This window comes from Belonocnema kinseyi, chromosome 3 (genome assembly GCF_010883055.1).
Source record: "Belonocnema kinseyi isolate 2016_QV_RU_SX_M_011 chromosome 3, B_treatae_v1, whole genome shotgun sequence".
Taxonomy (NCBI): domain Eukaryota; kingdom Metazoa; phylum Arthropoda; class Insecta; order Hymenoptera; family Cynipidae; genus Belonocnema; species Belonocnema kinseyi.
In genome coordinates this window covers 15891119-15915466 of record NC_046659.1, presented here as the reverse complement: position 1 = coordinate 15915466, position 24348 = coordinate 15891119, and the positions used below count along the sequence as shown (strand labels likewise).

Here is a 24348-nt window from a genome sequence, read left to right as displayed (position 1 = left end):
TATTACAAGTTCATTTGAAACCTTTCAATTTTATAAATATTGGGTCGCTAAATTAAACACTCGGTCCTGGCTTAAAAAAGCTAGTTGCAATTTGCAAAATTCTGCAATTCGACGTTGAAAATGTTTTGGTTGAAACACTTGGAAACTTGAGACAAATTATTCTCAATATCAAGCAGGAAGATGATCAATGTATGCCATTGATTATTTATTTTTTCCTTTTATTCTAAACTGTTTAATTAATAATTTCAGTACAAGTAAAACTCTCACTTAGTAATAAAAGATTTCGCTATTTTAATAGAAAAATTTTGTGATTGTTTTCAGATTATGGTTTAAAGCAGGAGCGGCTTTCGATGGAAGAAAATAAGACTAGCAGAAACGAAAGCGAGATATAGGAATACTTTAAACATACCAAAGGCGGCCAGTACTTTCATTAATGCAAACGTGTATAATTTCATAGTCTACTTTTTCTCTTGAGCTATGCACTAGATCATTTTTTTAAATATCAACATATAAAAAAATCTAGTCTGCTTATCTTTTGTCATCTTTTTATTGTTGAAGACCCCATTACTCGATTCTATGTCGAGCGAATCAAGTAGTCGCAGATAAATAATTTTCGTCTTAGGACGAGTCTCAGCGCATTCGACATTGAAAGATATCCTAAGCGATTATGCGCCACAACACCCTTTTTTTCTCAGTTGGCGAAAATGGAAAATTAAGGCAACAAGTGGGCTTGCATCAAACTGGGGAATGATGAAGACGCCGTAAACGTGATACGAGTGATTCAAAATCCTATGCATGTGCGAGGTGAAGACCTTCATTTGTGGAATAGACATTGACTTGAAATTGTAAGAAATAAAGGCTTAGATCAAACAAAGGCAAGCATAAAGTGTGCAATGTAAAGATTTGTATAAGGGTGAATAAGGATCACTCAGTAAAAGATTTCTAGCAGATGAGACGGCCAACGTCACTTGAATAGCGGAATCTCTTAGCACTAATCACTTTTTATTTATACACTCATCAAAGTCTTCCTTTCTTTCGTAACCTTGCTGAGATAAAAGACTTTTACCGCTTCAGTCCTAAAAACGATTGTGTCTTCGATTTTTCTAGTGGTTCTCATATATGCAGCTATTCAATGTGTCATGGTCTCTGTTTGTGTACAAGATAACCAGATCACTGTCGTAGACGTTAAAGTGACAGATAGTACATGCACAAAACAAACATAGAAACAATATTGACGCAATCGTGATCAGAAGATACTGTAAAAGTTTAGTTATTTAATTAATGACGTACATGATATACAGTCTAGTCCCCCTACGCATAAGTAGGTAGAACACCGTTGTTCATAGTGAATGTGATAGTGCCAGTGGAAACGATGATGTGTACCATGTGGGTTTTAATTTTGACTCTGTTGTTTTTAACTAGAGAAAATCATACCAGGGCCTATACGAATCAATGGGCTGCACATATTGAAGGAGGACAGGAAGTAGCCCTGAAAGTTGCCCAGGATCATGGATTTCGGTATCTCGACAAGGTTAGTCTCTTCTTTACATTCACAATTAACCCAGTGGGCATGGCACCGTATAGAGTAAGATTTACCCGTGAAGCCGATCTAGGCCAAAGTCTTACTGCCATCATTTTGCATGCCTTGTAACAATAAATTTCTATTGAAACTTATTTTCACTTAACCACGCCCTTCACTCAAATATGTGAAAACTCTAAAAACAATAACTTTAATGGTCTTGAGAAGGCTGGCTGTTCGTCCAGTACCGTAACGTCAAGAGACCTGTTAGGGGATATAAGATGACTTCCTCCCTAATAAGGATTACTGGTGCAGACCAACTTATAACTCCAATGCGAGTAAGTTTATTCCGAAAGCCTAGGGACGAAGATCCGAAGGCATCCCTGGCTCTGGAGGCATGCAAGGTTTCCAACCAGCTGCAGCAAGATCATAAGAAAAGGAAAATACACGATGATGAATTATTCCTAAACTATCAAATATAATTTAAAAAAGGCCCTTGGAGTACCGTGCCACGTGACGAAGGGGAGCATTCTTCGAATAATTAATAAAATAAGAGATTAATTTTGATGGCTAAAATTTCACCTAATTACATCATATATTATATACTCCCCCTTAAAGATGAATTCACAGATCGACCCTAGTACTCGTCCCGCACGAAAAATCACTGCTGTGTGTAAAGCTATTTCTACACGTGGAAGGCATTTCTAACGTTGTTTGTGGCATGAATTAAAATTACTAAAAAACAACTAAAAAACATCAGTTAATATACGTACACGTGCACGGTTCATCGCGGATGTTTTTTGTTGATTTAAAGATTTTTCATTTTACCTTTTTAAACATTTACACGGCGGCCGCTAAAACGAACAACTATGAAATTCCATGGAATTTTTTATGACCGGAAAATGATATTACATTAAGTTTTTGAACAGTTTTTTTTAAATTTTTAAACGAAAGATCAATTTAAAATAATCTCTCTATCCTTCTATCTTCTCTATTAAAAAAAAATGATGTACGAATTTAAAAAAAGTTCGCTTTCAACCTTTTTTAAATGTTAAGTTCAATTGTTAATTTTTCAATTCGGATATCATTCAGTTTACAAAGCGTAGGATCTGAAACCTTCATATGAAAAATTTTAAAGTCTTATGTGTACATTTTTGATTTATATAATTTTAAAATGCAGCATAAAAGGCTTAAACAAATAAAATTTAAAAACTATTGAAATTGAAATTTGTTAATAAAAATAGTTTTTATTCGGTCAACTGTAAATATATATATAAATTAATTCATGACTTTTTAATTGAACTGTAGCAGAAGTACACAATTATTTTATCGGTCGCAATACTTGAAGAGTCGTTTAAAGCGACCACTTGTAAATAACATATTCAAAGCTAAACAATTTAAAATTTAATACTTTGAAATAGAAAGCCTTAAATCGTCAACACTTTATAGAGCTAAATTTAAACTTTGCACGTTACAATTTTAATTGTTCTATTAAAAAAAATTAATTTGTAAGTGAAATTGTTCAATTTTGATGAATAAATGACAATTGAACACTTATTAGTCGAAGATATATTTTTAGGTTTTGAAAAGATTCAAAAATAATTAAAAACAAAATGTAGATTTTCACAGAATTCGAACAAAATTGTAGATATATAAAATATAGAATATACAGGAAAAATATAGAAATATTACGAAATTTTCCGTAAATACTAACCGTTCAAGTATACAATTGAACGTAATTTAAATTTATTGACTCAGCATAATTCAACTCAAAATCTACTACTCAGTACATATTTTTCAGCTAGTCCATGAACACGAAAACTAGTATAATAAGTTTACGTTCGACGTTTTAATATAAAAGAGTGTCTGTGAACGGGAATGATTTTGAGGAATTTCAAAAGATTTTTGGTTAAGTAGGTAAAGGGGCAGTCAACGCTACAATGCAGGATTTTATATAGAAGCTTAAAAAATTCAAGGGATATCCTTCCCTTCAGAGACATCGTATTCAAATAAATACAATATACAGTAATCCCTCTCATCTTGTCCCGATTCGGGAACCAAGTCCTCTCGTACTGTCCATTATGTAATAGGAAGGCACTGGCGAATCAGAGCGTAGAATCAGGGCCGTGCAGGCGTTCCCGAAATTCCTTGTTTGCGCGCATTTCCGATACATATCACGCCATGTTGCAAAAATCAAAATATAAACAGTGCATTTAATTAACATTAATAATAGACTTTGATTAATATCAATAATTTGTATTCGTAACTTTAAGTTTTAATAATGGTAATCAAAGTCAATTATAGAAATTTATTACACTTTAATTTATATGTAAATTTAAATAAATTTATTTATTTATGGATTTTTAATCAAATAAATTGGTGTCTGAAGCACAAATTATATGTTTGATTTGCTGACGAATGAAAAATCTTTGATTATATAATTGAACAAATAATTCAACAAAGGAATTCGATCAATTTATTTGTAATTGAAAAAATCAGATTGGTCAAATTTCAATCTTATATTTATATAATTAAAAAAAAACCAAACGTATTTTTATGTGTGAAATATAACTATGCACAAAAAATTAGGATGAAGTTTGAAATCATAAGAACACATTCTAAGCACGGTCCTGTTTACGAAAGTTCTGTTAGGACAGAACGAGACGTAATCCGTTGGACAGTACAATAGGGAACACAACATGAGAGGAGACAGGATGAGAGGGATTAGTGCACTTCGAAAAAAATTTTTAATCTTCTGAAGGGCTTCAATATAACACATGGTATTTGGTGCTGAAATTGTTACCGCATATTCTAGTTTCGCACGCACAAAACCATTTTCTACACGCAGAAAAAAGAAATGTAATATTTATTTATCAAGAATTGTAAATGGTTTCTTGTAACCGTAACAGTATAAACTGCTCTTAATAAGAGGGTGAAAATGTCAAAATCACTTAGCATTTCGTAAATATCACAATAAAATTAAGGTTAATTCAACGGTTATCCTTCAGTAAAATAAACCTCTATTCCCTTGTATTACATACTATACGTTATGTAAAATTCACTGAACCGAGATTAAAATAGTAGTGCAGTGGACATTACCGAAAGGTCGGTACATGCTACCGATCCGATTGGTTTAGTTAGCTCGCCCCTAAAGTCGCAACGCAACCTATCCACACGAAGCACCTTGCGAATTCACGACACAATCGGCAATGAATGGATTACATCACCTAAAAAACATTCCTTTTTGACATTTCTGTGACAGTGGTCACATTACTCTATATACCCACTTATCAAGGAAGGGGCTTTATAAAAATAGAACAATTTTTTATGGCACAACTTATTCACAGATTGGGTACACTTTAGAGTTTATTGGAGCAAGACGTGTTTTTGTTCTGTGACTGTTTCAGCTGACATATAGATATGAGGTAAATGCTAGGACTTTTGTTGTGTGCCACGATGGCATGGTCGCCTATTCAGAAGTCATTATAAGCGTTATAACATACAAATACCGATTTATTATAAATATATCCGAAAATGTTTATAAGAAATAACCGCGCGCTTATTTATTGAAATTATTTTTCGGAATACTTTTTCACAATTTATAGTGCTGAATTGACTGTCGTTTACGCCGATAACATAATTTAGATACCTTTATATTATTCGTTAAAGTGACCTGATAATTCGTAATTGCAGCATCTAGGAACTGTACAGAGTAGCGACTGGATCGGTAATATCTACTGATCCGCAGGTTGGCATCACTTGAGAATCGGTACTGGTAACCATCAATGCTAGTCATATTTAGTTGCCTATCATTGTAACGTTTACTGAACTGTCGTGTTGTCCATATGCGTAATTGGAAGGTCAGTAGATTTAATTTGGTTTTCAATAACATATAAGGTTACACTTCCAGATCTTGTATCGCATAAGCCCTACACAGCTTAAAATTATTAATCATGTAAACAAACAAAATTGGATTTGATGATCGAGAGTAGGTAATTACCATACAGTATACAATATTTGAAGGAAGCATATTCTTCAAACACAAGTTAAAAAGACATCCAAATATTTTTTTAAACGAAAACAATCCTCGAGATTATCAAAAGAATTCGAAAAATCTATATAGATACCCTACCGAAAAGAATCTTTGAGTATATACTAAAAATTCTTTAGGTCAAAGAATCTCAAAGAAATTCTCCGCAGGCACTCAGGTAGATATTTTTAAAGGTCCAGGAAGCTCGTTTAAATGATGCGAAGGCTTTAAAATATCCTTTTCGAAATTGAAATCAGAATACGATCATAAATAACAAGCAGAGAGGCTATCTCAATAGAGTAGCGGACACTCAAGGGTCCTTTGTTAAGCTTCAAAAGACGCATTTGCCGTATGTTTTTTGTTTGTTTAAATTAATACTCTCCTCACTAAAAGGTACATACCAGAGGTTTTCTGAGAAAAATTAAGTAGGCGCAATTTTGACTCATTTTCGAGAAAAATGTATTTTGAAAATTGCAAACGGATGGACATCGAGCCGGTGTAAAAGAATTTCGAAGCGTCACACGGTGTGTCAAAAAATACCTTTTGTGGACAAAAATCGACCGACAGTGCAATTTTTAACGGATTTTGATGTATTTTTTTAAAATGCCCGTAAGGCTTGCAGTTATAAGGAATAACCGTAGACATCTTATTTCAACTCAACAGAAATTGATTATTTAACAACAAATTAAAAACTTTTTGTTCATAAACTTTTACGTGATACCATTTCTTCTAAGACTTTCAAATTTATTTAAAAAGGTCATAAATTAATAAAATGACTAACTAAAAATATTGCTCAGTGTGCAAGAGTAACAACAAAAATTGTTAATAATTTTATAAACAAATTAATTAACAAAAGTCATTTTTTCGTAATTCGAAATGATAAGCTAATTTTAACCCATAGCTTTTGTATACAGTATCACAGATAATGATTTCCCCTCACAATAAACTAAGAACAACTAATTATTGTCAAATGGGATTGATTTTTTTTGCGGAATCAACTTGAAATGTCTTGCCAAAGGCACCTTGCGGTCATATTTTTCATAGTGACCAAAAAATGTTTATTTTCTAAACAATTTATATAAACAAATGCACATTTTAACCATTTTTTTTCGCGCATGGGATTGATTTTTTGCGGAATCAACTTGAAATGTCTTGCCAAGGACACCTTGCGGTATAGTTTTCAGAGTGACCAAATGTGTTAATTATTTAAGCAAGTTTTATAAACAAATGGACATTTTAACCATTTTTTCGCGAATGGGATTGAATTTTGATTGCAGAATCAACTTGAAATGTCTTGCCAAAGACACCTTGTGGTACAGTTTTCAGAGTGACCAAATGTATTAATTATTTAAACAAGTTTTATAAATAAATGTCCATTTTGTCCATTATTTGATGAATAGGATTAATTTTTTGCAGAATTAATTCGAAATTTTCTTGCAAAAGACTCTTTAGTATCATATTTTTAATAGTGACAGAAACTGATAATTATTTCAACAATTTTAGTAAACAAACGCACATTTTGATTATTTTTCATGAATAGGTTTGATTTTTTCGGATTGTCCAATTTTTATGGTAAAGATACTTTTTAATTTAAACGTTTTCATCATCCTTAATCTTTATAAGTATTTCTTGAACTCTATTTTTTTAGGCTAATTAGGTATTCTATCAAACAATGTCTAGAATAATTTTATTTCAGGCACATCCAAACTTTATAAACAATTTAGTCGGCTAATAAAAGTAATGTTTTTAAACTTTTCAAATGCTTGTTATAAATAAAAATATTTTCGTAAATAATTTTGGTTTATTTTTTGCATGTCTTTTTGTCTTTTTAGTATCATAATCTTTTGATTGAAATTAGTTCCATGTTGTGATATTTGCAATGTCTTCTACTATATCTGCAAGAAGATTACATTATTCAGAAAACGTTCTGCGTGTTCCAAAAGTTAAAACTCTGAGAACAAAATATATGTGCCTCATTGCATGGAATTATAGCTAGATATGGTAAGTTGTTAACATATTATCCCACAAATATTTTAGCGAGAAGATGCTTTCTGTCCAGTAAGAATATTACAGACCTTACTATCAATCATCGTACACTTAATGTCAAAGCTGATATCAAAACTCATTTCGTTGAAATCAATGGAAGAGGTACGAACTTTTTCCAGATTCTTTCGCAAGAAATTTCGAATTAATTCCCCAAAATACATTATTCCTATTCATGTAAAAATGGGTAAAATGTTCATTTATTTGTCAAGATTGTTGAAAAAAATCACATTTTTCGGTCACGGTGAAAAATTTAACCGCACGGTGTCTTTGGCAAGACATTACATGTTAATTCTGCAAAAAAATCAATTTTATTCATGAAAAAATGGTTAAAATGTGCATTTGTTTATAAAAATTGTTTAAAAAAATTAACATTTTTTGGTCAATATTAAAAATCTGATAGCAAGGAGTGTCTGGCGAAACATTTTAAGTTGATTCCGCAAAAAAATCAAGCCTTTTAATCAAAAAATGGTCAAAATGTTCATTTTTTAATAAAAGTTGTTTAAATAATTAGCAAAAATAAGCTATTCATAGTTTATTCTAAGCGCACGTCATTATCTGTGATACTTTATACTATAAAAGCTATGGGTTAAGATTAGGTAATCATTGCAAATCATGAAAAATGACTTTTGTTAATTAATGTGTTTATAATAATATTAACAATTTGTGTCGATACTCTTACTGGCTGAAAATTATTTTCAGTTAGTTATTGCATTAATTTATTTCTTTTTAAATGAATTTTAAAGTCTTGGAAGAAATGGTATCACGGAAAAGTTTAGCAACAAAAAGTTGTAACTTTATTGATAAATAACAAATTTCTGTTGAGTCAAAATAAAATTTCTGCAGTCACTCGTTATACCTGGAAGCCACAAGGTTACTTTGAAAAAACACGTCAAAATCTGTTAAGAATTGCACTGTCGGTCGATTTGTGTCCACAAATGTCACACTGTGCGTCGGTAGCTCCCTGGTAGAGCGGTTGGCTGATATCCGCAGGGTTCCGCGTTCTATTCTCGCCACTCCTACTTCGCTTCTTTTTAAATCAAAAAACTTGTTTATTCCATTTTTGATTAAAATTTAATATAACTATGCTAATTAATGATTATTTATTCTTTATTTTCAGTGAAACCTTTGTTTATCGTATTTTCATTATCACTCGTTTAGATGATTGTGCATTTTATTAAAATTCTTTATACTTCAATAGTTTCTAGTATTTATATTTTTAAATTAAATTAGGAATCAGAAGTGGCTTGAAAGTCTATTTTCACGTATTAAAGATAATTGTCTATTATGTATGTGTTTTTTTTTTAGTTTGCGTAACACAATTTAACTTTATATTTATTGTTGAAATTTTGGTTTTCAACACTTTTTCCTTCTTTAATTCAAAAAAGTGAAAACTAGAATCAATTGAAGAATAAAGAATTTTAATAAAATGCAGAATTGTCCAAACGCCTAATAAAAAAATACGATAGAGTTTTTATTGAAAATAAGGAATCAATAATTAGCATAATTATATTAAATGTTAATAAAAATGAGATTAACAAGCATTTTAATTTAAAAAAAGTAGAAAATAAACAATACGGGTAGCGAGAATCGGATGCGCAACCTTGCGGCCATCAGCGCAGCGCTCTAGCAGGGAGCTGCCGATGCTTTAAAATCCTTTTACGCCGACTCAATGACCATTCGTTCGCAATTATTAAAATGCATTTTTCTCGAAAATGTGTCAAAATTGCGTCTTCTTTATTTTTCTCAGAAAACCTTGGGTATGTACCTTTCATTGAGGAGAGTATTAATTTAATCCAAAAAAGCAGACCTAAAGGAGGACCCCTTGTTAGTTGAAATCTGCAAATATTTCAGAGATGCAAAAGTCAATAACTTTAGACAAATTGCAAAGAATGGAAATAGGACTATAATAAAACTGAACATAATCTCCCTCTTTGCGATTAAAATGTTCTATTCTACATAAGAAGCATTATTTCTGAAGTGACCCCACCTAAAATTTTTAATTTTTCAGATCGGGTTTATATTGGGTAAAGTTATTGTCCGATTGGATAGCGTGCCTCAAATCAAATTTTAGGTACACCAAACAATTAGTTTGCGCATGTGTGAAGGTGACGCTTGAGCGAGGCTTCGTTCTCAAATAACTGAATAAAGTTTGAGTGGAGAAATCCTCGTAGCGCGATGCATACTACCATAACGAGCTAGAGAGTGAGCTTCTAAATTGTAGTTGAAAATACGAAAGTTTATATTTCTAGTTTTAAATTCTCTCGCGAATTTTCGAAACTTCACGTGTTACCATATAGGTGCCCTGCCGAAAGAAATATCTGAGTTTTCTTTAGCGAAATAGCGTGGCCCATTTGAGTCTATAAACAAAGTCGATTTGAAACAAAATAGTCTCGGAAATAGTTTGAGAGATTTGGGTCCTTCTCAAGATCCTTTTAGTGGTCCTTTTAAGAGTGGTGCGACAGTAATATAATGTTCCTTTTGTGTTCGTCACGTACCGCGGGGGCAGAGTTATTTGCAGTAGTTGGTCGTGGCTAATCCGCTCTCCCTTTTTAAATTTCTCTTCAAATTATTAGCACTTTTTTTAAATTGATGAATGTTCTCATTATACTTATTGATAATTATAACTTATATACTGATATACAATTTTCTAGTTGAATTAAAAAATGTTGTCTTTTTTGGCGTATCTCATTCCATTTACGAGAAATGTTCTATTAATTCCAATTTTAAGCATTAAAAAAACAGTTAGATATCTGAAGTTATCGAAACCCGTAGATTCCGAATTATTATGTTTTAGGCTGTTAACTATGAAATTAAAAAAAATCTACTTCTAAATTTTAATCCGAAAGCTTAACAAAGGACCCTTGAGTGTCGGCTACTCTAATGAGATAGCCTCTCTGCTTGATATTTATGATCGTATTCTTATTTCAATTTCAAAAAGGATATTTTAAAGCTTTCAGACCACTTAAATGAGCTTCCTGGACCTTTAAATATATCTACCTGAGTGCCTGCGGAGAATTTGTCTGAGCTTCTTTGACCTAAAGAATTTTTTGTATATACTCAAAGATTCTTTTAAGTAGGGTACATTGACTTCACCAAAAATGAGCATTTTTCTGACGGATGTACAATAACGCATCGAAATGCTAGATCTTCCCGAGAGCGGCGCTAGATTGGCACGGGTATGGATGGCCGCCGTCATGGTTTCGTGTAAATATAACCTCAAGGCTCAAAGAAAAATAAAAAATTCGTAAATCGTTAAATTAGTTTCTTTGAGCCATACCAATATTATTGGAATATAAAAACTGCTACATTTAAGTGAAAGTTTGGTACCAGTTCTGTGATGCATAAGCATACACGATTTATAACTGGTAACTTATGTGCTTATTTTTCATATCACCATATAATGTAACTTACCTCGTCCATTGCAGGATCAGAACGATTAAATGTTTCGCGATGAACCAAATTCTTAAAAATTTTTTTTATATAAATAATAATTTATCTATTTAAATCAAATATCACAATGAATATGTAATGAAAACTGTGTCAATGTCAACGATGTAAACATAGGAAGCTGTCATTTTATCCTCGTGCCACATTAGCGCCATACACGGGAACGGAAACTATTGTAACCATGCCCATACGACAAAAATGTGCTCATTTTCGGTTACACTACTTTGGACTACTTATGTCTATTCTCCATGGGGTCAAGACTTAATTTCAAAATATGATTGGTCTCAGAGATTGTTCTTGAAGCCGATATTTTGAAGGTAAGTCCACATTGTTTAAGTAATTTCAATTTTATTAAATGCAGATCTAGTGTATATAATAATAATAATATAACTGATATTGTTTTATTATGGCTCCAAAAAGAAAGCTTAAATATAAATGTGTAAGTCCTTTTCAGAAACAAAATCAAGTAAAATCAAAGACCTGTATTGTCTAGTATGAGAAAAAAGTTTCCACAAATTGGAAAAAATTCAATAATATGTTCAAATTGCAGAAAACGATTCAGTTAATTTGATGCACATTCACCTCTGAATGAACTTAACCTAACTGAGAAGGATGGAGCACAATAGACCGTCAGCCCACGGTACTAAAAAATAAATGATCGTCGCTTGTATGCTCTTTGGAGATTTGACAGTATTACACGTGTCAATTATCGTAATGTAGATAGGAAATTTTGACATCAGTCCATTAGCTGGGAAATCTCGGAAAATATTGTCAAAAAATGTGAAATATTGAAATGATAGTTGCACGTATGTTGATATTAGTAGAAGAAAGTTAACGAAAAAATAATCCAGCCCGAAAAAGATCGGCATACGTGTGGTGTGGTCCATTAGGGGCGAAGTAAACCACTTTACCGATCGCCTGGTCCAAAGTAATTCCTAACCTCAAGTACATGTGTCAAAAAATGATCATTCCTATTTGATGATTGTTTACTGTATGCCGTTGGAAATTATGATTAATTTTAATGATTCGTACCATAGGTAACATCGGTATGCCGTTTGGCATATGTGTATTTTACGTCAAAAATCATCAAAATATTGTGGATGCATACATGCTGCTATCCTTAAAAAGGCATTACGTGTTTGTACAACAAAAGGGGTCTATTTTATCCCTGATGTACCACCTCACACGTATGACGATCTTTTTCCGCCAGATTATTTTTTAGTTATCTTTCTTCTACTAATCACGGCATACGTGCAACTATTATTTTAATATTTCACATTTTTAACAAGATTTTCCGAGATTTCCCAGCTAGCGGATTGATGTCCAAATTTCCCATCTACATTACGATAATTGACACGTGTATTTTTGTCAAATCTCCAAAGAGCATACGCGCGACGATTATTTAATTTTTAGTACCACAGGCTGACGGTCTAAAACTAGACGATAATGATGAAGGACAAGTAGAAAAAATAGACAATGATCCAGACTTTTTATTATCACCGAGCATCCGTTGAAGTTTTTACACAATTAAAAGAAAAGTTTCCGGAGACTACTGATCCTTCAGAAAAGATTTTGCTACTATCTTTGGGACCTAAATCATGGGCCGCAGGCAATTAATGAAGGAATTTAATACAACTGTACAGCAAGCTAAAAAATCCAAGAAACTTTTGGCTCAAAAAGAAATCATCACCCGACCCAAAATTGGGGAAAAAAATTGCCAGTGGAAACTGAAATTTTAGTGCAACATTTCTACGAGGATGATGATAATAGTCGCTAGATGCCAGGTATGAAGGACTTTGTATCATTAAAACAAGAAGATGGATCCTATAAAGAAGTTCAGAAACAATTGGCATTATGCAATCTTGCAGAATTATTTTAGCTTATTCAAACGGACTTTCCAGAAGTCAAAATAGGATTTTCTAAATTTGCTCACATTAGACCGTGCCACTGCCTTCTGGCCAGTGAAAGTGGCACACATTCAGTTTTTGTTTGTGCTCATCACGAATATGTTAATTGAATGTTGGATTCAATAGGTCTCGAACAGTTGATTGCAAAATTGCGGTATCCTTTAAAAATATTATCATGATTGTTTTAAGTTAATTACTTTCAAAAATCCTTCAGAAGCCTGCTATTTGAACGAATATAAATTTTGCCCCAAGTTAGACACACTAAAAGAATATCTTAGTAGAATTTTTGATGAAAATTGTATCAATGAAGATGCATTTTAATCTTGGACACACGCTGACAGAAGTTCATTAAAACCCAAGTAGCTGAAGGTGATAATTTCGCAGAAGACTTCTGCAACAAACTTCTAAAGATGAAATCCCACTGATTTAATGCAAAACAACAATCACTGTCTTTGAAAGAGCTTAAAAATAAGCTTCAATAGGGTGAGTTATTAATTCAATTTGATTTTGTGGAGAACTTCGCTTTCGTTGTGCAAAATGCAATCCAATCCCAACATTAGAATAATGATCAGGCAACCATATTTACTGTATTTATTTAATATATCAAAAATAACGAGCCAAAGCCTATAAGTATGGTCATTTTATCTGACGATTTAAGCCAGGATACTGTTGTCCTATACAACTATCAGACTTTAATAATTGAGCACTTAAAAGAAAAAATTTCATCACTTTACTGATGGAGCAGGACAGCATTTTATAAACAAATATAGCTTGGCAAACCTTGTGCACCATGGACAAGATTTTGGCATTCCTGCAGCATGGTACTTTCAGACTACTGCCCATGGCAAAGGCGCATGTGATGGTATTGGCGGAAATCTGAAACAACTAGTCGCAAAAGCTAGCTTATAGCGTTCATCGGAAAACTAGATTCTCAATGCTCATGCTTTATTTCCATGGGAACGCGAAAGTCTCAAAGAAACGGTTGTACTATTTTGTTCTCAGAAAAATCACACTGAGATGACCTTAAAACTTCAAGAAAGATTTAATAAAGCAATTTCGGTTCCCGGCACAAAACAATATCATGCTTTTCTTCCAAAAAATGAAGACCAAGTCATTGTTAAAAGAACTGGATTTTCTATGGATTTTCCCGAACACCCCAAAAAGGAATAGCTATAACTAATTGTTTAAAAACCCAACTGACAAAACTAGATGGCGTCTAAACGATAAACTATCGTTAAAGTTAACATTTAGGAGTCCTATTGAGCTTCACTCTAACGCGTAATGGTAGCGTGCGGCGTCTACGAGGATGTCTCCATTCAGGTTTTTTCTGTAACTCAAAAACCAAGCCTCGGCCCATAATTCCCTTCAGAGGGATTTTATTACATAAAATAAGGTTCATTTTAAGCTTATTTATAGAAAAATAAAAATGGTCCAAATTTGAAAATTTCTTCTGTTTAAAAATTTTTTGGTCAAATTTCGAGTTTGGAATTTTTCTTTGTTTTTATCGAAAATTGAATAAAAATCCGAATCCAACCATCTCATATAAAAGTAATTTGCCTATAGTAGGTAATTGTTACAGGCATTCGAAGCCAATGGTGCGTGAGCTATAGTCCAGACTTTCACCTTCGCGCATGTGCAAACTAATTGTACGATGTACCTAAACTTTGGTATGGGGCACCCTACCCGATAGGAAAATAAATTTATCCAATATAAACCTGATCTGAAAAATTAAAATTTTAGGTGTGGTTACTTGAGAAATAATGCCTCATAACTTACAATTATTATTTTTATTATTGTCGGTACAATGCATTAATATGTGGATCCTGGGATAATGATCGTCTTCTGGTACCATAGTTGCACTTAAAGGATCTATAGTACAAATTTTTTCCGAGAAAATTAGGTTCAATCATCTTTTATTTTTATTAGATACATTGATATGTTGGGTTATATCCACAGACTCAGCAGGTTCAAAAATAACATATATCCCATTCCTGGAGTTCCTTGCCGGTAGGCTATAGGCCGTCATACCTGCTTTCAACGTTCGATGCTTGAGTAATGCCTGAGGTATCCTTATGCCTTTTAGAAGCGTTTGATTGTCTTTGTCCTTGACTGATGTCGAAAATGCTCTCAGAAATTTCCTCACAAGATATGCTGATGCTATTGTCATCTTGACAAGTCATGAATTCGGCTGATTCTGCATAGATTTACTAACTCTATAAAAATTGACTTCGTGAATCTTGACAGTAGGGTCGATACATAAAATTCATTTAGTCAGAATCTCAAACTCACGTGTTTTTGTTTGGACTGCACTACCTGCTTCTATTTTTTTCGATCTAAAGATCATGACCTTTTCTTTACAACTATTTCTATCTTCCATTTCAGTTATGCTCCTCCTCAAAAAGTTTATGTCAACGGTGTTGGTGCCAAACTGTGACGAATCTGCTTATTTTTTGTATACTAATATTTCAACTCGATCCACTCTTTCCGCCAAAGTTGAGGTTCTTGATCCTACTTCGGAAACTCGAGCCTTGATAGCTTTTTGGTCTGTTTTCAATATCTGTATAGAATTCCTAAATTCTGTTCACACCTTTAATGACTCCATCCATTTTTAGCTTAACATTCGCAAAATGCATCAGAACTAATCGCAGGACATTAGAAGAAGCTATTCTTTATACAAAGTGTCACATGTATAGTGAATGTTTCTTTTTCCTTCGTTCTATCCCTTCTCTCGTCATCTGTCTGATAAGATCAAAAATGAGATCACCTAGTTATTCCAATGTTTTAATGAACGGTGTGACCTACTGAGGTCACTTTCTGTTGGTCTGGCTGTTGGTCCGTCCACGCCGTGCCGCCACATATAATACGTGCCCCTAAAAACTACCCTTAAGTCGTACAAACCTACAAACCTCGTGATAAAAAAATGTTCTAAATGTGTTAAAGGAATCTTAAAAAACGTAGAGATGGTTCAGAACTTTAAATTAATTACTTATCTCTTTAAAATTACCCCTTTCATCATTTACTGTTAAACAACACTTCAACGTAAATGTTGTAATAGAATTGTTAATCATCAGGTGGACTCGGGGTGGCCTTGCAAGAAACGATTGCCTGGCTGCGCCGGAGAGGAAACGAAATGTGTGCGCTCGAATTGAACCAACGGTCAGTGTTTGTTTAAGCAATGGAGCATATTTTTCGCACGAGTTGAACTAAAACTTACCTGTCTCCTGTTTACCTATATATGACTGAGTACTCCTTCCACCTTAACTATACAGATATACTGTACCTTAGTGAATACATGATTAGATACTAGATGCTCCAAAATGCATTGGAAACTTTTTTCCCGAATTTACATGCACAACTAATAATAATATGTTTTCATAAATAGTTTAAACAAGTGGTTACAAATTTTAGCAATTTTCTCTTAGAATAGATCTTTTCTTCAACTTTCCAGCTAGTTCGAGGGAATTATCGATTAGATTAAATAGAAAGCAGGTTTTTCTCAATTTTCCACTTTTTGCCCACTTTAAGTTAAGAAAAAAGATTGTTTAAACAATGCAATTATTATTTTCAATAGCATTCTCTTTGAATAATGCCAGAAAGTTACGATTTTTCTTAATTTTTCAAATTTTCGTCTAGTTCCCACTTAGAGTGTAGTGATAATTGAAAAAATGTAAAAAAAAAATGATTTAAACCATTTTTTTATTTTTAACGATTTTCTCTTAGAATAGATTTAGAAAGTCACAGGTTTTTCCGAATTTTTTCAACTTTTTATTTTGCTCAAGGCAATTAATTACGACAATTTATTTCAACAGAAGTAATTTTGAAATAATTCTGAAACATTATTGAATTTCAATTTCCAACATATTTACCTTCTTCTTCTTTATTCATAATGTGTCCCCCAAGGGTTCACATGAATCCATTTCTTACAACCGTTTACATTTTTTTTTAAATCTTATCTTTACTATATACAATTATTTACAACTATTTATATACAGTCTTATATCTAATTCCTTATCTCTCTATTTCCTGTTATAGCGCAATTAAGGACTTATTGGCAAAAGAGTGAGCGAGCGAACGAAAGTGAGAGAGAGAAAGAGAGAGCATGATAACGCACACGCAACTTAGTCTACTTACACTATTGCATAAACATTACTTACAATCTTTACACTTCTAATTCAATTTGTCATTATTTTAACGTGCATTCTTTCATTCTCTTTCATTCTCTCCTCTGGCATTCTTCAACTCCTTTATCTCCATTCTTCTCCTAATCCATACTCCCCTAGAATCTTAACCACATTCTCTTGCCAGCTTTCTTTATCCTCCATTTCTCTCCTACATACTTCCCATACATGGTCACATGTTTTCTCCTCCCATTCACATATTCTATACATTCTGTTTTCTTCTTTTTCCCAATACATTCCCTCCCTTACCTCGTTTCGCAATCTAAATCTTGCTATTCTTGTCCACCTTATCTCTCCCCATCCCTTTTCTAAATACTTTTGTACTCCTTCCTTTTTTATCATCTTATACCATTTATTGTATTTTGAATCCTCAATCATCCCCCATCTTTCTATTAATTGTCTTTCCCGCTCCTTTTTTTCCAATTTTTCATAGTTTACTCCAGTCTCGTCTTCTATGTTTCTAACATTTAAAAAATCCCTCCTTTTTTCTTCCTATCTCGTTAATTCTATCTTCCTCCCTTTTTTCTCTTCTACCTCCATCAAGCACTTTCTCGCTAACTCCCCTCCCTTTCCCTCCCTAAGCTTTGTCTCAAATTTCCATACCCTCTTTCCCGCTCTAATACTTTATTTATCCCTTTGCGCTTCTTTTCTCACTCTACGAGTCCTCCAGCCTGCCCCTAGTGTCCACCTTATATACCTTTCTTGTAAGCTCTCAATATCTTTCCTTTCTTTCCACCCACATATCTCTGCTCCATAACCTAATACCGACCATACCAATGTATCAAATAACCACATTCTCCTTCTCCAATTTTTTAAACCTTCTTTTTCCTATTCCCCATATCTGTTTCATTACCCCTGCTGCTTTTTTGATCCTTTCTCGTATATGAGCTCTATGATCTCCATTTGTTTGCAATATATATCCCAAATATTTAAACTCTTTTACTTCTTCTAACTTTATTCCTCTCTTTCTTAGTTTTTGAAATAATTGAAAAAATACGATTCTTTCATGGAATACAATTTTCGTGTTTTTTAACTTCGACTGGCTCTAAATCAGAAAACACAGTGGACTTTTAACTTATAATTTGGACGAATTATGTATAAAACTATACGCAAGATTGTGGAGCAATTAAAGTTCATCCTTTTTGGATTTTGAAAAAAAGTTTGTATTTTTTTTTTTTTTTTTTTGTGTATGTGCACGAAGATCGTTTCAATATTTTCAATCGGAAAGTCGATCGAGGTAAGTTTGAACAATCGATAATTTCCAGTAGAAGAAATCTTCAGTAGAATCTGTGGAAGTTCTCTGTCAAGTTTTACTTTAATTGAAATAGACGTTTATAAAGTGCGAGGATTTTATCGTTGTGCGCGCAGTGTCGCAATATAGGTCAAATTGCATTTTTCTGGTTTAAAATCTAATGTAACGAGAAAGAATAGAGATAAGTTAACAATTTTTGTTTTTAAATAAAGTTCATGTTACATGGATTAAAGCAAAATATGTAAGAATGCCTACATTGCTCATTTTAGGGGTTGTAATAAGGGGTGAAGTTAAGCATGTTTAAAAAATTGATGACCTTTTGCTTTTCTTTTTGCTGAATCTCAAAGGGAAATCATGATATTGATAGAAAATTTAAAAAAATTGTAGTAAATTTAATGCAGATTGAGGAAAAAGTTGTTGGGATACTATCAACCCCTAAATTAGGAGTTGAAATAAGGTGTAAGTGGCTAAAAATTAGAAAATTCGCTGAAAAAAATTGTAAAGGATTTTCTTGCTGGTTGAATATAAGTTCGACGTTCCTCGTTCCTCGTTTCCCTACTCCAGGGAATATTTGAAGAAGGCATTCTGGAGACTTTATATTTTTCGTGACCTGCTCGTAACAGTTAAATATATGTACTCATTAGATTGTTAATTGTTTAACTTTAAACTAAAACGCGTGCGCCAATTATTTCTTTGAAAGAATACGTTTCTTAACGCGAGAATTATTTATTTCTTAGTGTAATTTAGATTGTGTGAGAATAACGTGTGAATCAAGCAGATTATTTATACTTCACCAGTAAGTTTGGCTTCACTATTTTTCAGAAATATGCGGTAACAATAATCTATGTTTTCTTACTTTTTTAGCATGAAAATATATATATTATAATAGAATATTATAATATCTATACTATTCTGAATGAATCATATTAAAAAAGTACTTGGAGTTGTCCATTTCCACCCCTAGAAGGGAGAATGATAACGAGAAACCATCTATACATTTGAGGATTTTGAGGATTTCCCTTTGAGATTCAGCAAAAAGAATAGCAAAAGATCATCGATTTTTTGAACATGTTCAACTTCACCCCTTACTTCAACCCCTATAATAAACAATGTAGGCACTTTTAAATATTTTCCTTTAATCCACGTAACATGAACTTTATTTGAAAATTGACATGAGGCTCCTCAAGCGCAGGAGTGTGTCATCCTAGTAGACCAGTTATATTGAATAGTGGAATTGATAAAAATGATGTAAACATTTTTTTTATCTAAACTATATATTTATCATTATATAACATTTTATAATATATGCATAAATAAATTATTTCTTAATGTTTGAGAAAATATTAATATAAAAAAGAATAGTACATGTCGCATAGTTAAAACAATTTTTTATATTTACACTTGTTTAACATTGAAAGTGAATTTGGAATATACAGACTAATTGGTAATCTTTTGTAAAAATCAGATCAGTATTTTGTCTTGAAAGGAACGATTAACATCTAATTTACATAATTATCACACTTTAAATGTTACACACGTTTAAATAAAATAACTATGTTCGCTAGGCGACATGTAATATTCAGTTTTATATTAATATTTTATCATACATTTAAAAAATAGTTTATTTCTGTATATATTATCAAATGTTATACAATGATAAATATTTATTTTATATCAATACAAAAGAAAACGTTTACTATTGTTTTTCTCAATTCCAATATTTAATATAACTGGTCCTCTAGGATGACAGCCTCCTTTGCTTGATGGACTACAAGTCTATTCTACGAGTTCAATCTTACGGGACTGCGCGCACAACAATAAAATCATTGTACTTCATAAACGGCTATTTCAATTAAAGTAAAACTGGACAGAAAACTTGCACAGACTTTACTGAACATTTCGTCCAATGGAAGTTTTCAATTGCTCAAATTTAACTCGATACACTTTTTGATTGAAAACATTTAAACGTTCTTCGTGCACGTGCTCAAAAAAATTAGGAACTTTTTTTCAAAACGAAAAAGATCAATTTTAATTGCTCCACAAGCTTGATTATAGTTTCATACATAATTAATATAAATTATAATTTAAAGTCCTAATGTTTTCTGATTTAGATCGAGTTGAAGTTAAAAAACACGTAAATTGTAGGCTATTAAAAAATTGAATGTTTCTAATCATTTCAAAAACTAAAAAAGTTACAACTTTTTGCCATTAGAAAAAATATGCGCAATCAAAGTTCCCATAAGGGTAAGTATTTAAAAAAATAAATTCAATAATGTTGTAAAAACTAAAGGGCCCAACCCACTCCCCGAAAAATATTTTATATCCCGTTCTACGGTTCGGAACAGTTTTGGCTTAATTCGAGTAGTCCAAATCCCACTAGCGAACTCGACAACCCGCACCTTATCCTTTTAAAATCCTAAACCTGCCAAGAAAAAGGGACACAATGCAAAATTTTAACACACCACTCTTAACTCTTCCCTGGCTCGTAGCCAGAAATTTAGTTGGGGGGGGGGGGCAAACGTAGTTATAGTTTAGATTTTTTCACGTCTATAAGAAAATGTGAGAATTTGCGGAATTTCGAGGGGGGGGGGGCGTGGGCCCTACGGGTGGCTACGGCCCTGACTCTTACCATCAATTATTTACGATTTTGTTTTTGTCCTCTGCATACTATTGATTCTATTGCTTTGCCAGACTCTTAATCAACTTCTCCATTTCGTATTCTCTAACGAAAAGATTTATGGGTTCAAATAATTTAACTGCCCATTATTTTTTGGTTGAAAATGATTGCTATGTCCTGGTGTACTGAGGAAATCATTTTTATATGTTACCCTTGCAAATTCATACAAATTATGATTGTTTCGTGCCCATGCTATTTCACACGTTTATGTGAATTGTTTTTGTTGCTCCAATTTCTACATGCCATGATTTAAGAAACCTTATATCGTGTAATTTGTGTTTTATACCTCTCGCAATATGTTGCTATATGCTCGCGTTCAGTTTTGTGAAAAGCGTCATTTGAAATACGCAAAAATTACCAAAACGGAAAAGAAAACAAATTTTTGTTATCAAAAATCAAGGTCAACTACCACACCTTACAAAAACAAGTCCGTTAGATTTTCGATGTTCGACATGGTATCGGAGTCTCACTGCAGAACGCATGCCAGACGATATTCAAATGTTTCGAGCAATGTTCACAAGAAGGAAAGAGACAAAGATATGGAAATTCTTTTTCGCACTTACAAAACTTGAATGAGTCTGAGTGAGAACCCAGTTCTTCTTTTTCTTACAATGCGGTAAAAGCGTTGATCAGAGTTCTAGATGTTAACAGAATGAAGAACACTGATTGGTAGACTGCATACATATATGCTGTGCACTATCAGAGTCAGAGGTACTTTTTAAAAGAGTGTGATTTTACGTTCCCGAGACCTTTCTTCCATTTTATGTCAGTTTAAAGAAATCAACACCTTGATCTCCAGGGAAAAGAATCAATTCTCAAAAGAATCAACTTAGTAGAGAATTGATTCAGTAGATCGATCTTTGCGCCAAAAAAGATCGATCTTTAAAGAATCGAATCAGAATCGAACATCCCTACCTGTGATTGGCCAGTGTGCCCCATCATGGAGACTGGTCTTACCTGATTGGCCAATCAAGTTTTTTTTTTTAATCAGGGAGAACGGAAAGCCTAATCGGATTGGTATTTTAACCATTTTCCCTACTGATGCTATTAGAGCGTTTTAAGATTTCGATTGCTTCTCTATGTTTTCTTGGAAAAATATTCTGTGTTTTTGCGATGACGGTTGTTTTGTCAAATAAAATGTTATGTCCTGTTTCGATATGATGTTCAGCCAGTGCTGATTGCGTGAAATATTTTAGCCGGACTTTACTCTCATGTTCCTACGTACGTTGGCTAACCGCTCACCCGATTTCTCCAATATCGACTTTGCCACAAAAACAAGAGACTTTATATAGGCCTGGACCACTGAGTGGTGCCTTATGTGTGTAGGCTTGTTTAGAAGGTGTCCTATTTTCGCAGGTGGTTAATATATGGTTTGGATGTTGTGTTTGTTGAGAATTTTTCCTGTTTGTTCTGTGAAACCTTCAATGTATGGTAGGACGGTGGTCGGTTTTCTCTCTTTCTTAATTAGGTTGTGTTGAATTGTTTTTTTGGGCGCATTTTCTTATTGCTTTATCAATTTGTTTGATTGTGTAATCGTTCTGTGTTAGGATTTGTTTAACGTTTTGTGATTCCTTTTGTAAGTCATCTTATTCTGTTATGGAGACAGCTCTGTATACGAGGGACTTGACGACTCATTGTTTTGGAGATGGGTGGTGATAAGAGGATACATTTAGGTATCTGTTTGTATGAGTGGGTTTTCTATAAAATACATGCCTTAATGTATTATCAGATCTTTTGTAAACTAATACGTCTAAAAAAGGCAATTTTCCGTCTTGTTCAATTTCCATGGTGAACTGAATATTAGGATGTAATCGATTGATGAAATCGAAAAAATTATTTAGTTCATCTCGTCTCTGTTGCCAGATAACAAAAGTTTCATCAACGTAACGGAATCAAAATTTCGGTTCAAGCTTGGATTGATTGAAGATTTTGGTTTCTAGATGTTTCATAAAGATTTTGGCTATTACAGGTGAGATTGCAGATTCCATTGCTGCTCTTGAGGTTTGTTCATAGAACTCGTTGTTGAAAGAAAAGTAAGTATTATTGACACAGTGCTCTATCAAAGGTATGAGCTCGGAAGTGAGCTTTGCACAAGATTGAATAATATCAATTGTATCAGAGATTGGTACTTTCGTAAAGAGTGATGTTACATTGAAACTCAGTATGATGTCTTGGGGTTGAATGTGAATCGGTTGTATCTTTTTGATAAAGTCAAAAGAGTTTTAGACTTGAGTGATAGAGTTTCTTGTGAAAGAATTCAGTTCATTCAGGATGAAGCGTGCTAGAAGGAAGGCTATATATTGTGGATTACAAATTACTGATGATTTCTTTTTTCGGAATTTTAATTTTTGTTTTTGAATGAAAAGATCTTTAATCCGTTGGATTGGTCAAATGATATGCGATCCAATGTAGACCAAATGTCAAATTTGATATTGTTTGATAGGGAAAGGTGAAGTTTTAATAGTCTTCGGAAGTAGGGTGTAAGAGAAATTTGTTATGTTGTATTCTTTTTTTCAAGAGGAGCAAACTTGCATTATGTTGAATCGATTTCGATTTCAGTGTTCTCAAATGGTTTTTCAATTGTAAGAATTTTGGGACGATCTTGTCCCTACACCGTTTCAAAGAAGCTAAAGATCATGCGAAGAATTCCTGAAAATAAAACCAAGAATCTATCGAATAAATTTGGACAAACACCATAAACTGTTTCCATTGCAATCTGCAAAAGACAAAAAATTTCTTCCTCCTAAAAAATAAAATAAAAAAATTTCCCCTCCTTCTGGCCCGAAATAAAAGAGAGGGAGGAAAAATGAGAAGGCAACCAACCAAATCCTCTTCCTTTTCTTTTTTATTTCTTTCATCTTTTTTCCCCATCATTATAAAATCGCAATAAAAAACATTTGTAAAAATAATCACCAACGTTTTGGCACTCCTAGAGCACCCTTATCAAGGCAAAGAAAATTATCAGGAAAATGAAGTAGCTGCTGGGGAAAATAGAAATTGATATGCGTTAATATTATTTTGGAAGCACTTCCTAATATCAATATAAATATTTTTTCAATGTAAATTCGTTAAAAATATAGGAAAAATATAAACGAATCTCATAACAGACAATCCGTTCAATTTGTTTTAAGGGAAAATTTGCAGGAACCTCGCCAAATTTCTTACTATAATATTGAAAAACGTAGCAGAGTAAGAGGTACAGTCTGTCAAGTTAAAGCGTGGGTGGCTTTACTCGCAGTCGGTAAGGTGTATCGACATGATTTTGGTGTCAAAATATTAAGAAGAGCTCCCT

At 32.9% G+C, this 24348-nt stretch overlaps 1 protein-coding gene across 16 annotated transcripts in view; it reads left to right on the top strand.

Annotated features, from left to right (window-relative positions):
- Window positions 1-24348, top strand: part of LOC117170335 (furin-like protease 1) — a 1188597-nt gene that overhangs the window by 58814 nt on the left and 1105435 nt on the right. For all 16 annotated transcript variants that reach the window (XR_004466767.1, XR_004466766.1, XM_033357070.1 and 13 more), the window contains one exon: window positions 322-1531. Coding sequence is in view for 14 of the 16 variants with exons in the window: in XM_033357070.1 (XP_033212961.1) it covers window positions 1373-1531 (159 nt within the window). In the remaining 2 variants the exon portion in view is untranslated. The remainder of the gene's footprint in view (window positions 1-321; window positions 1532-24348) is intronic.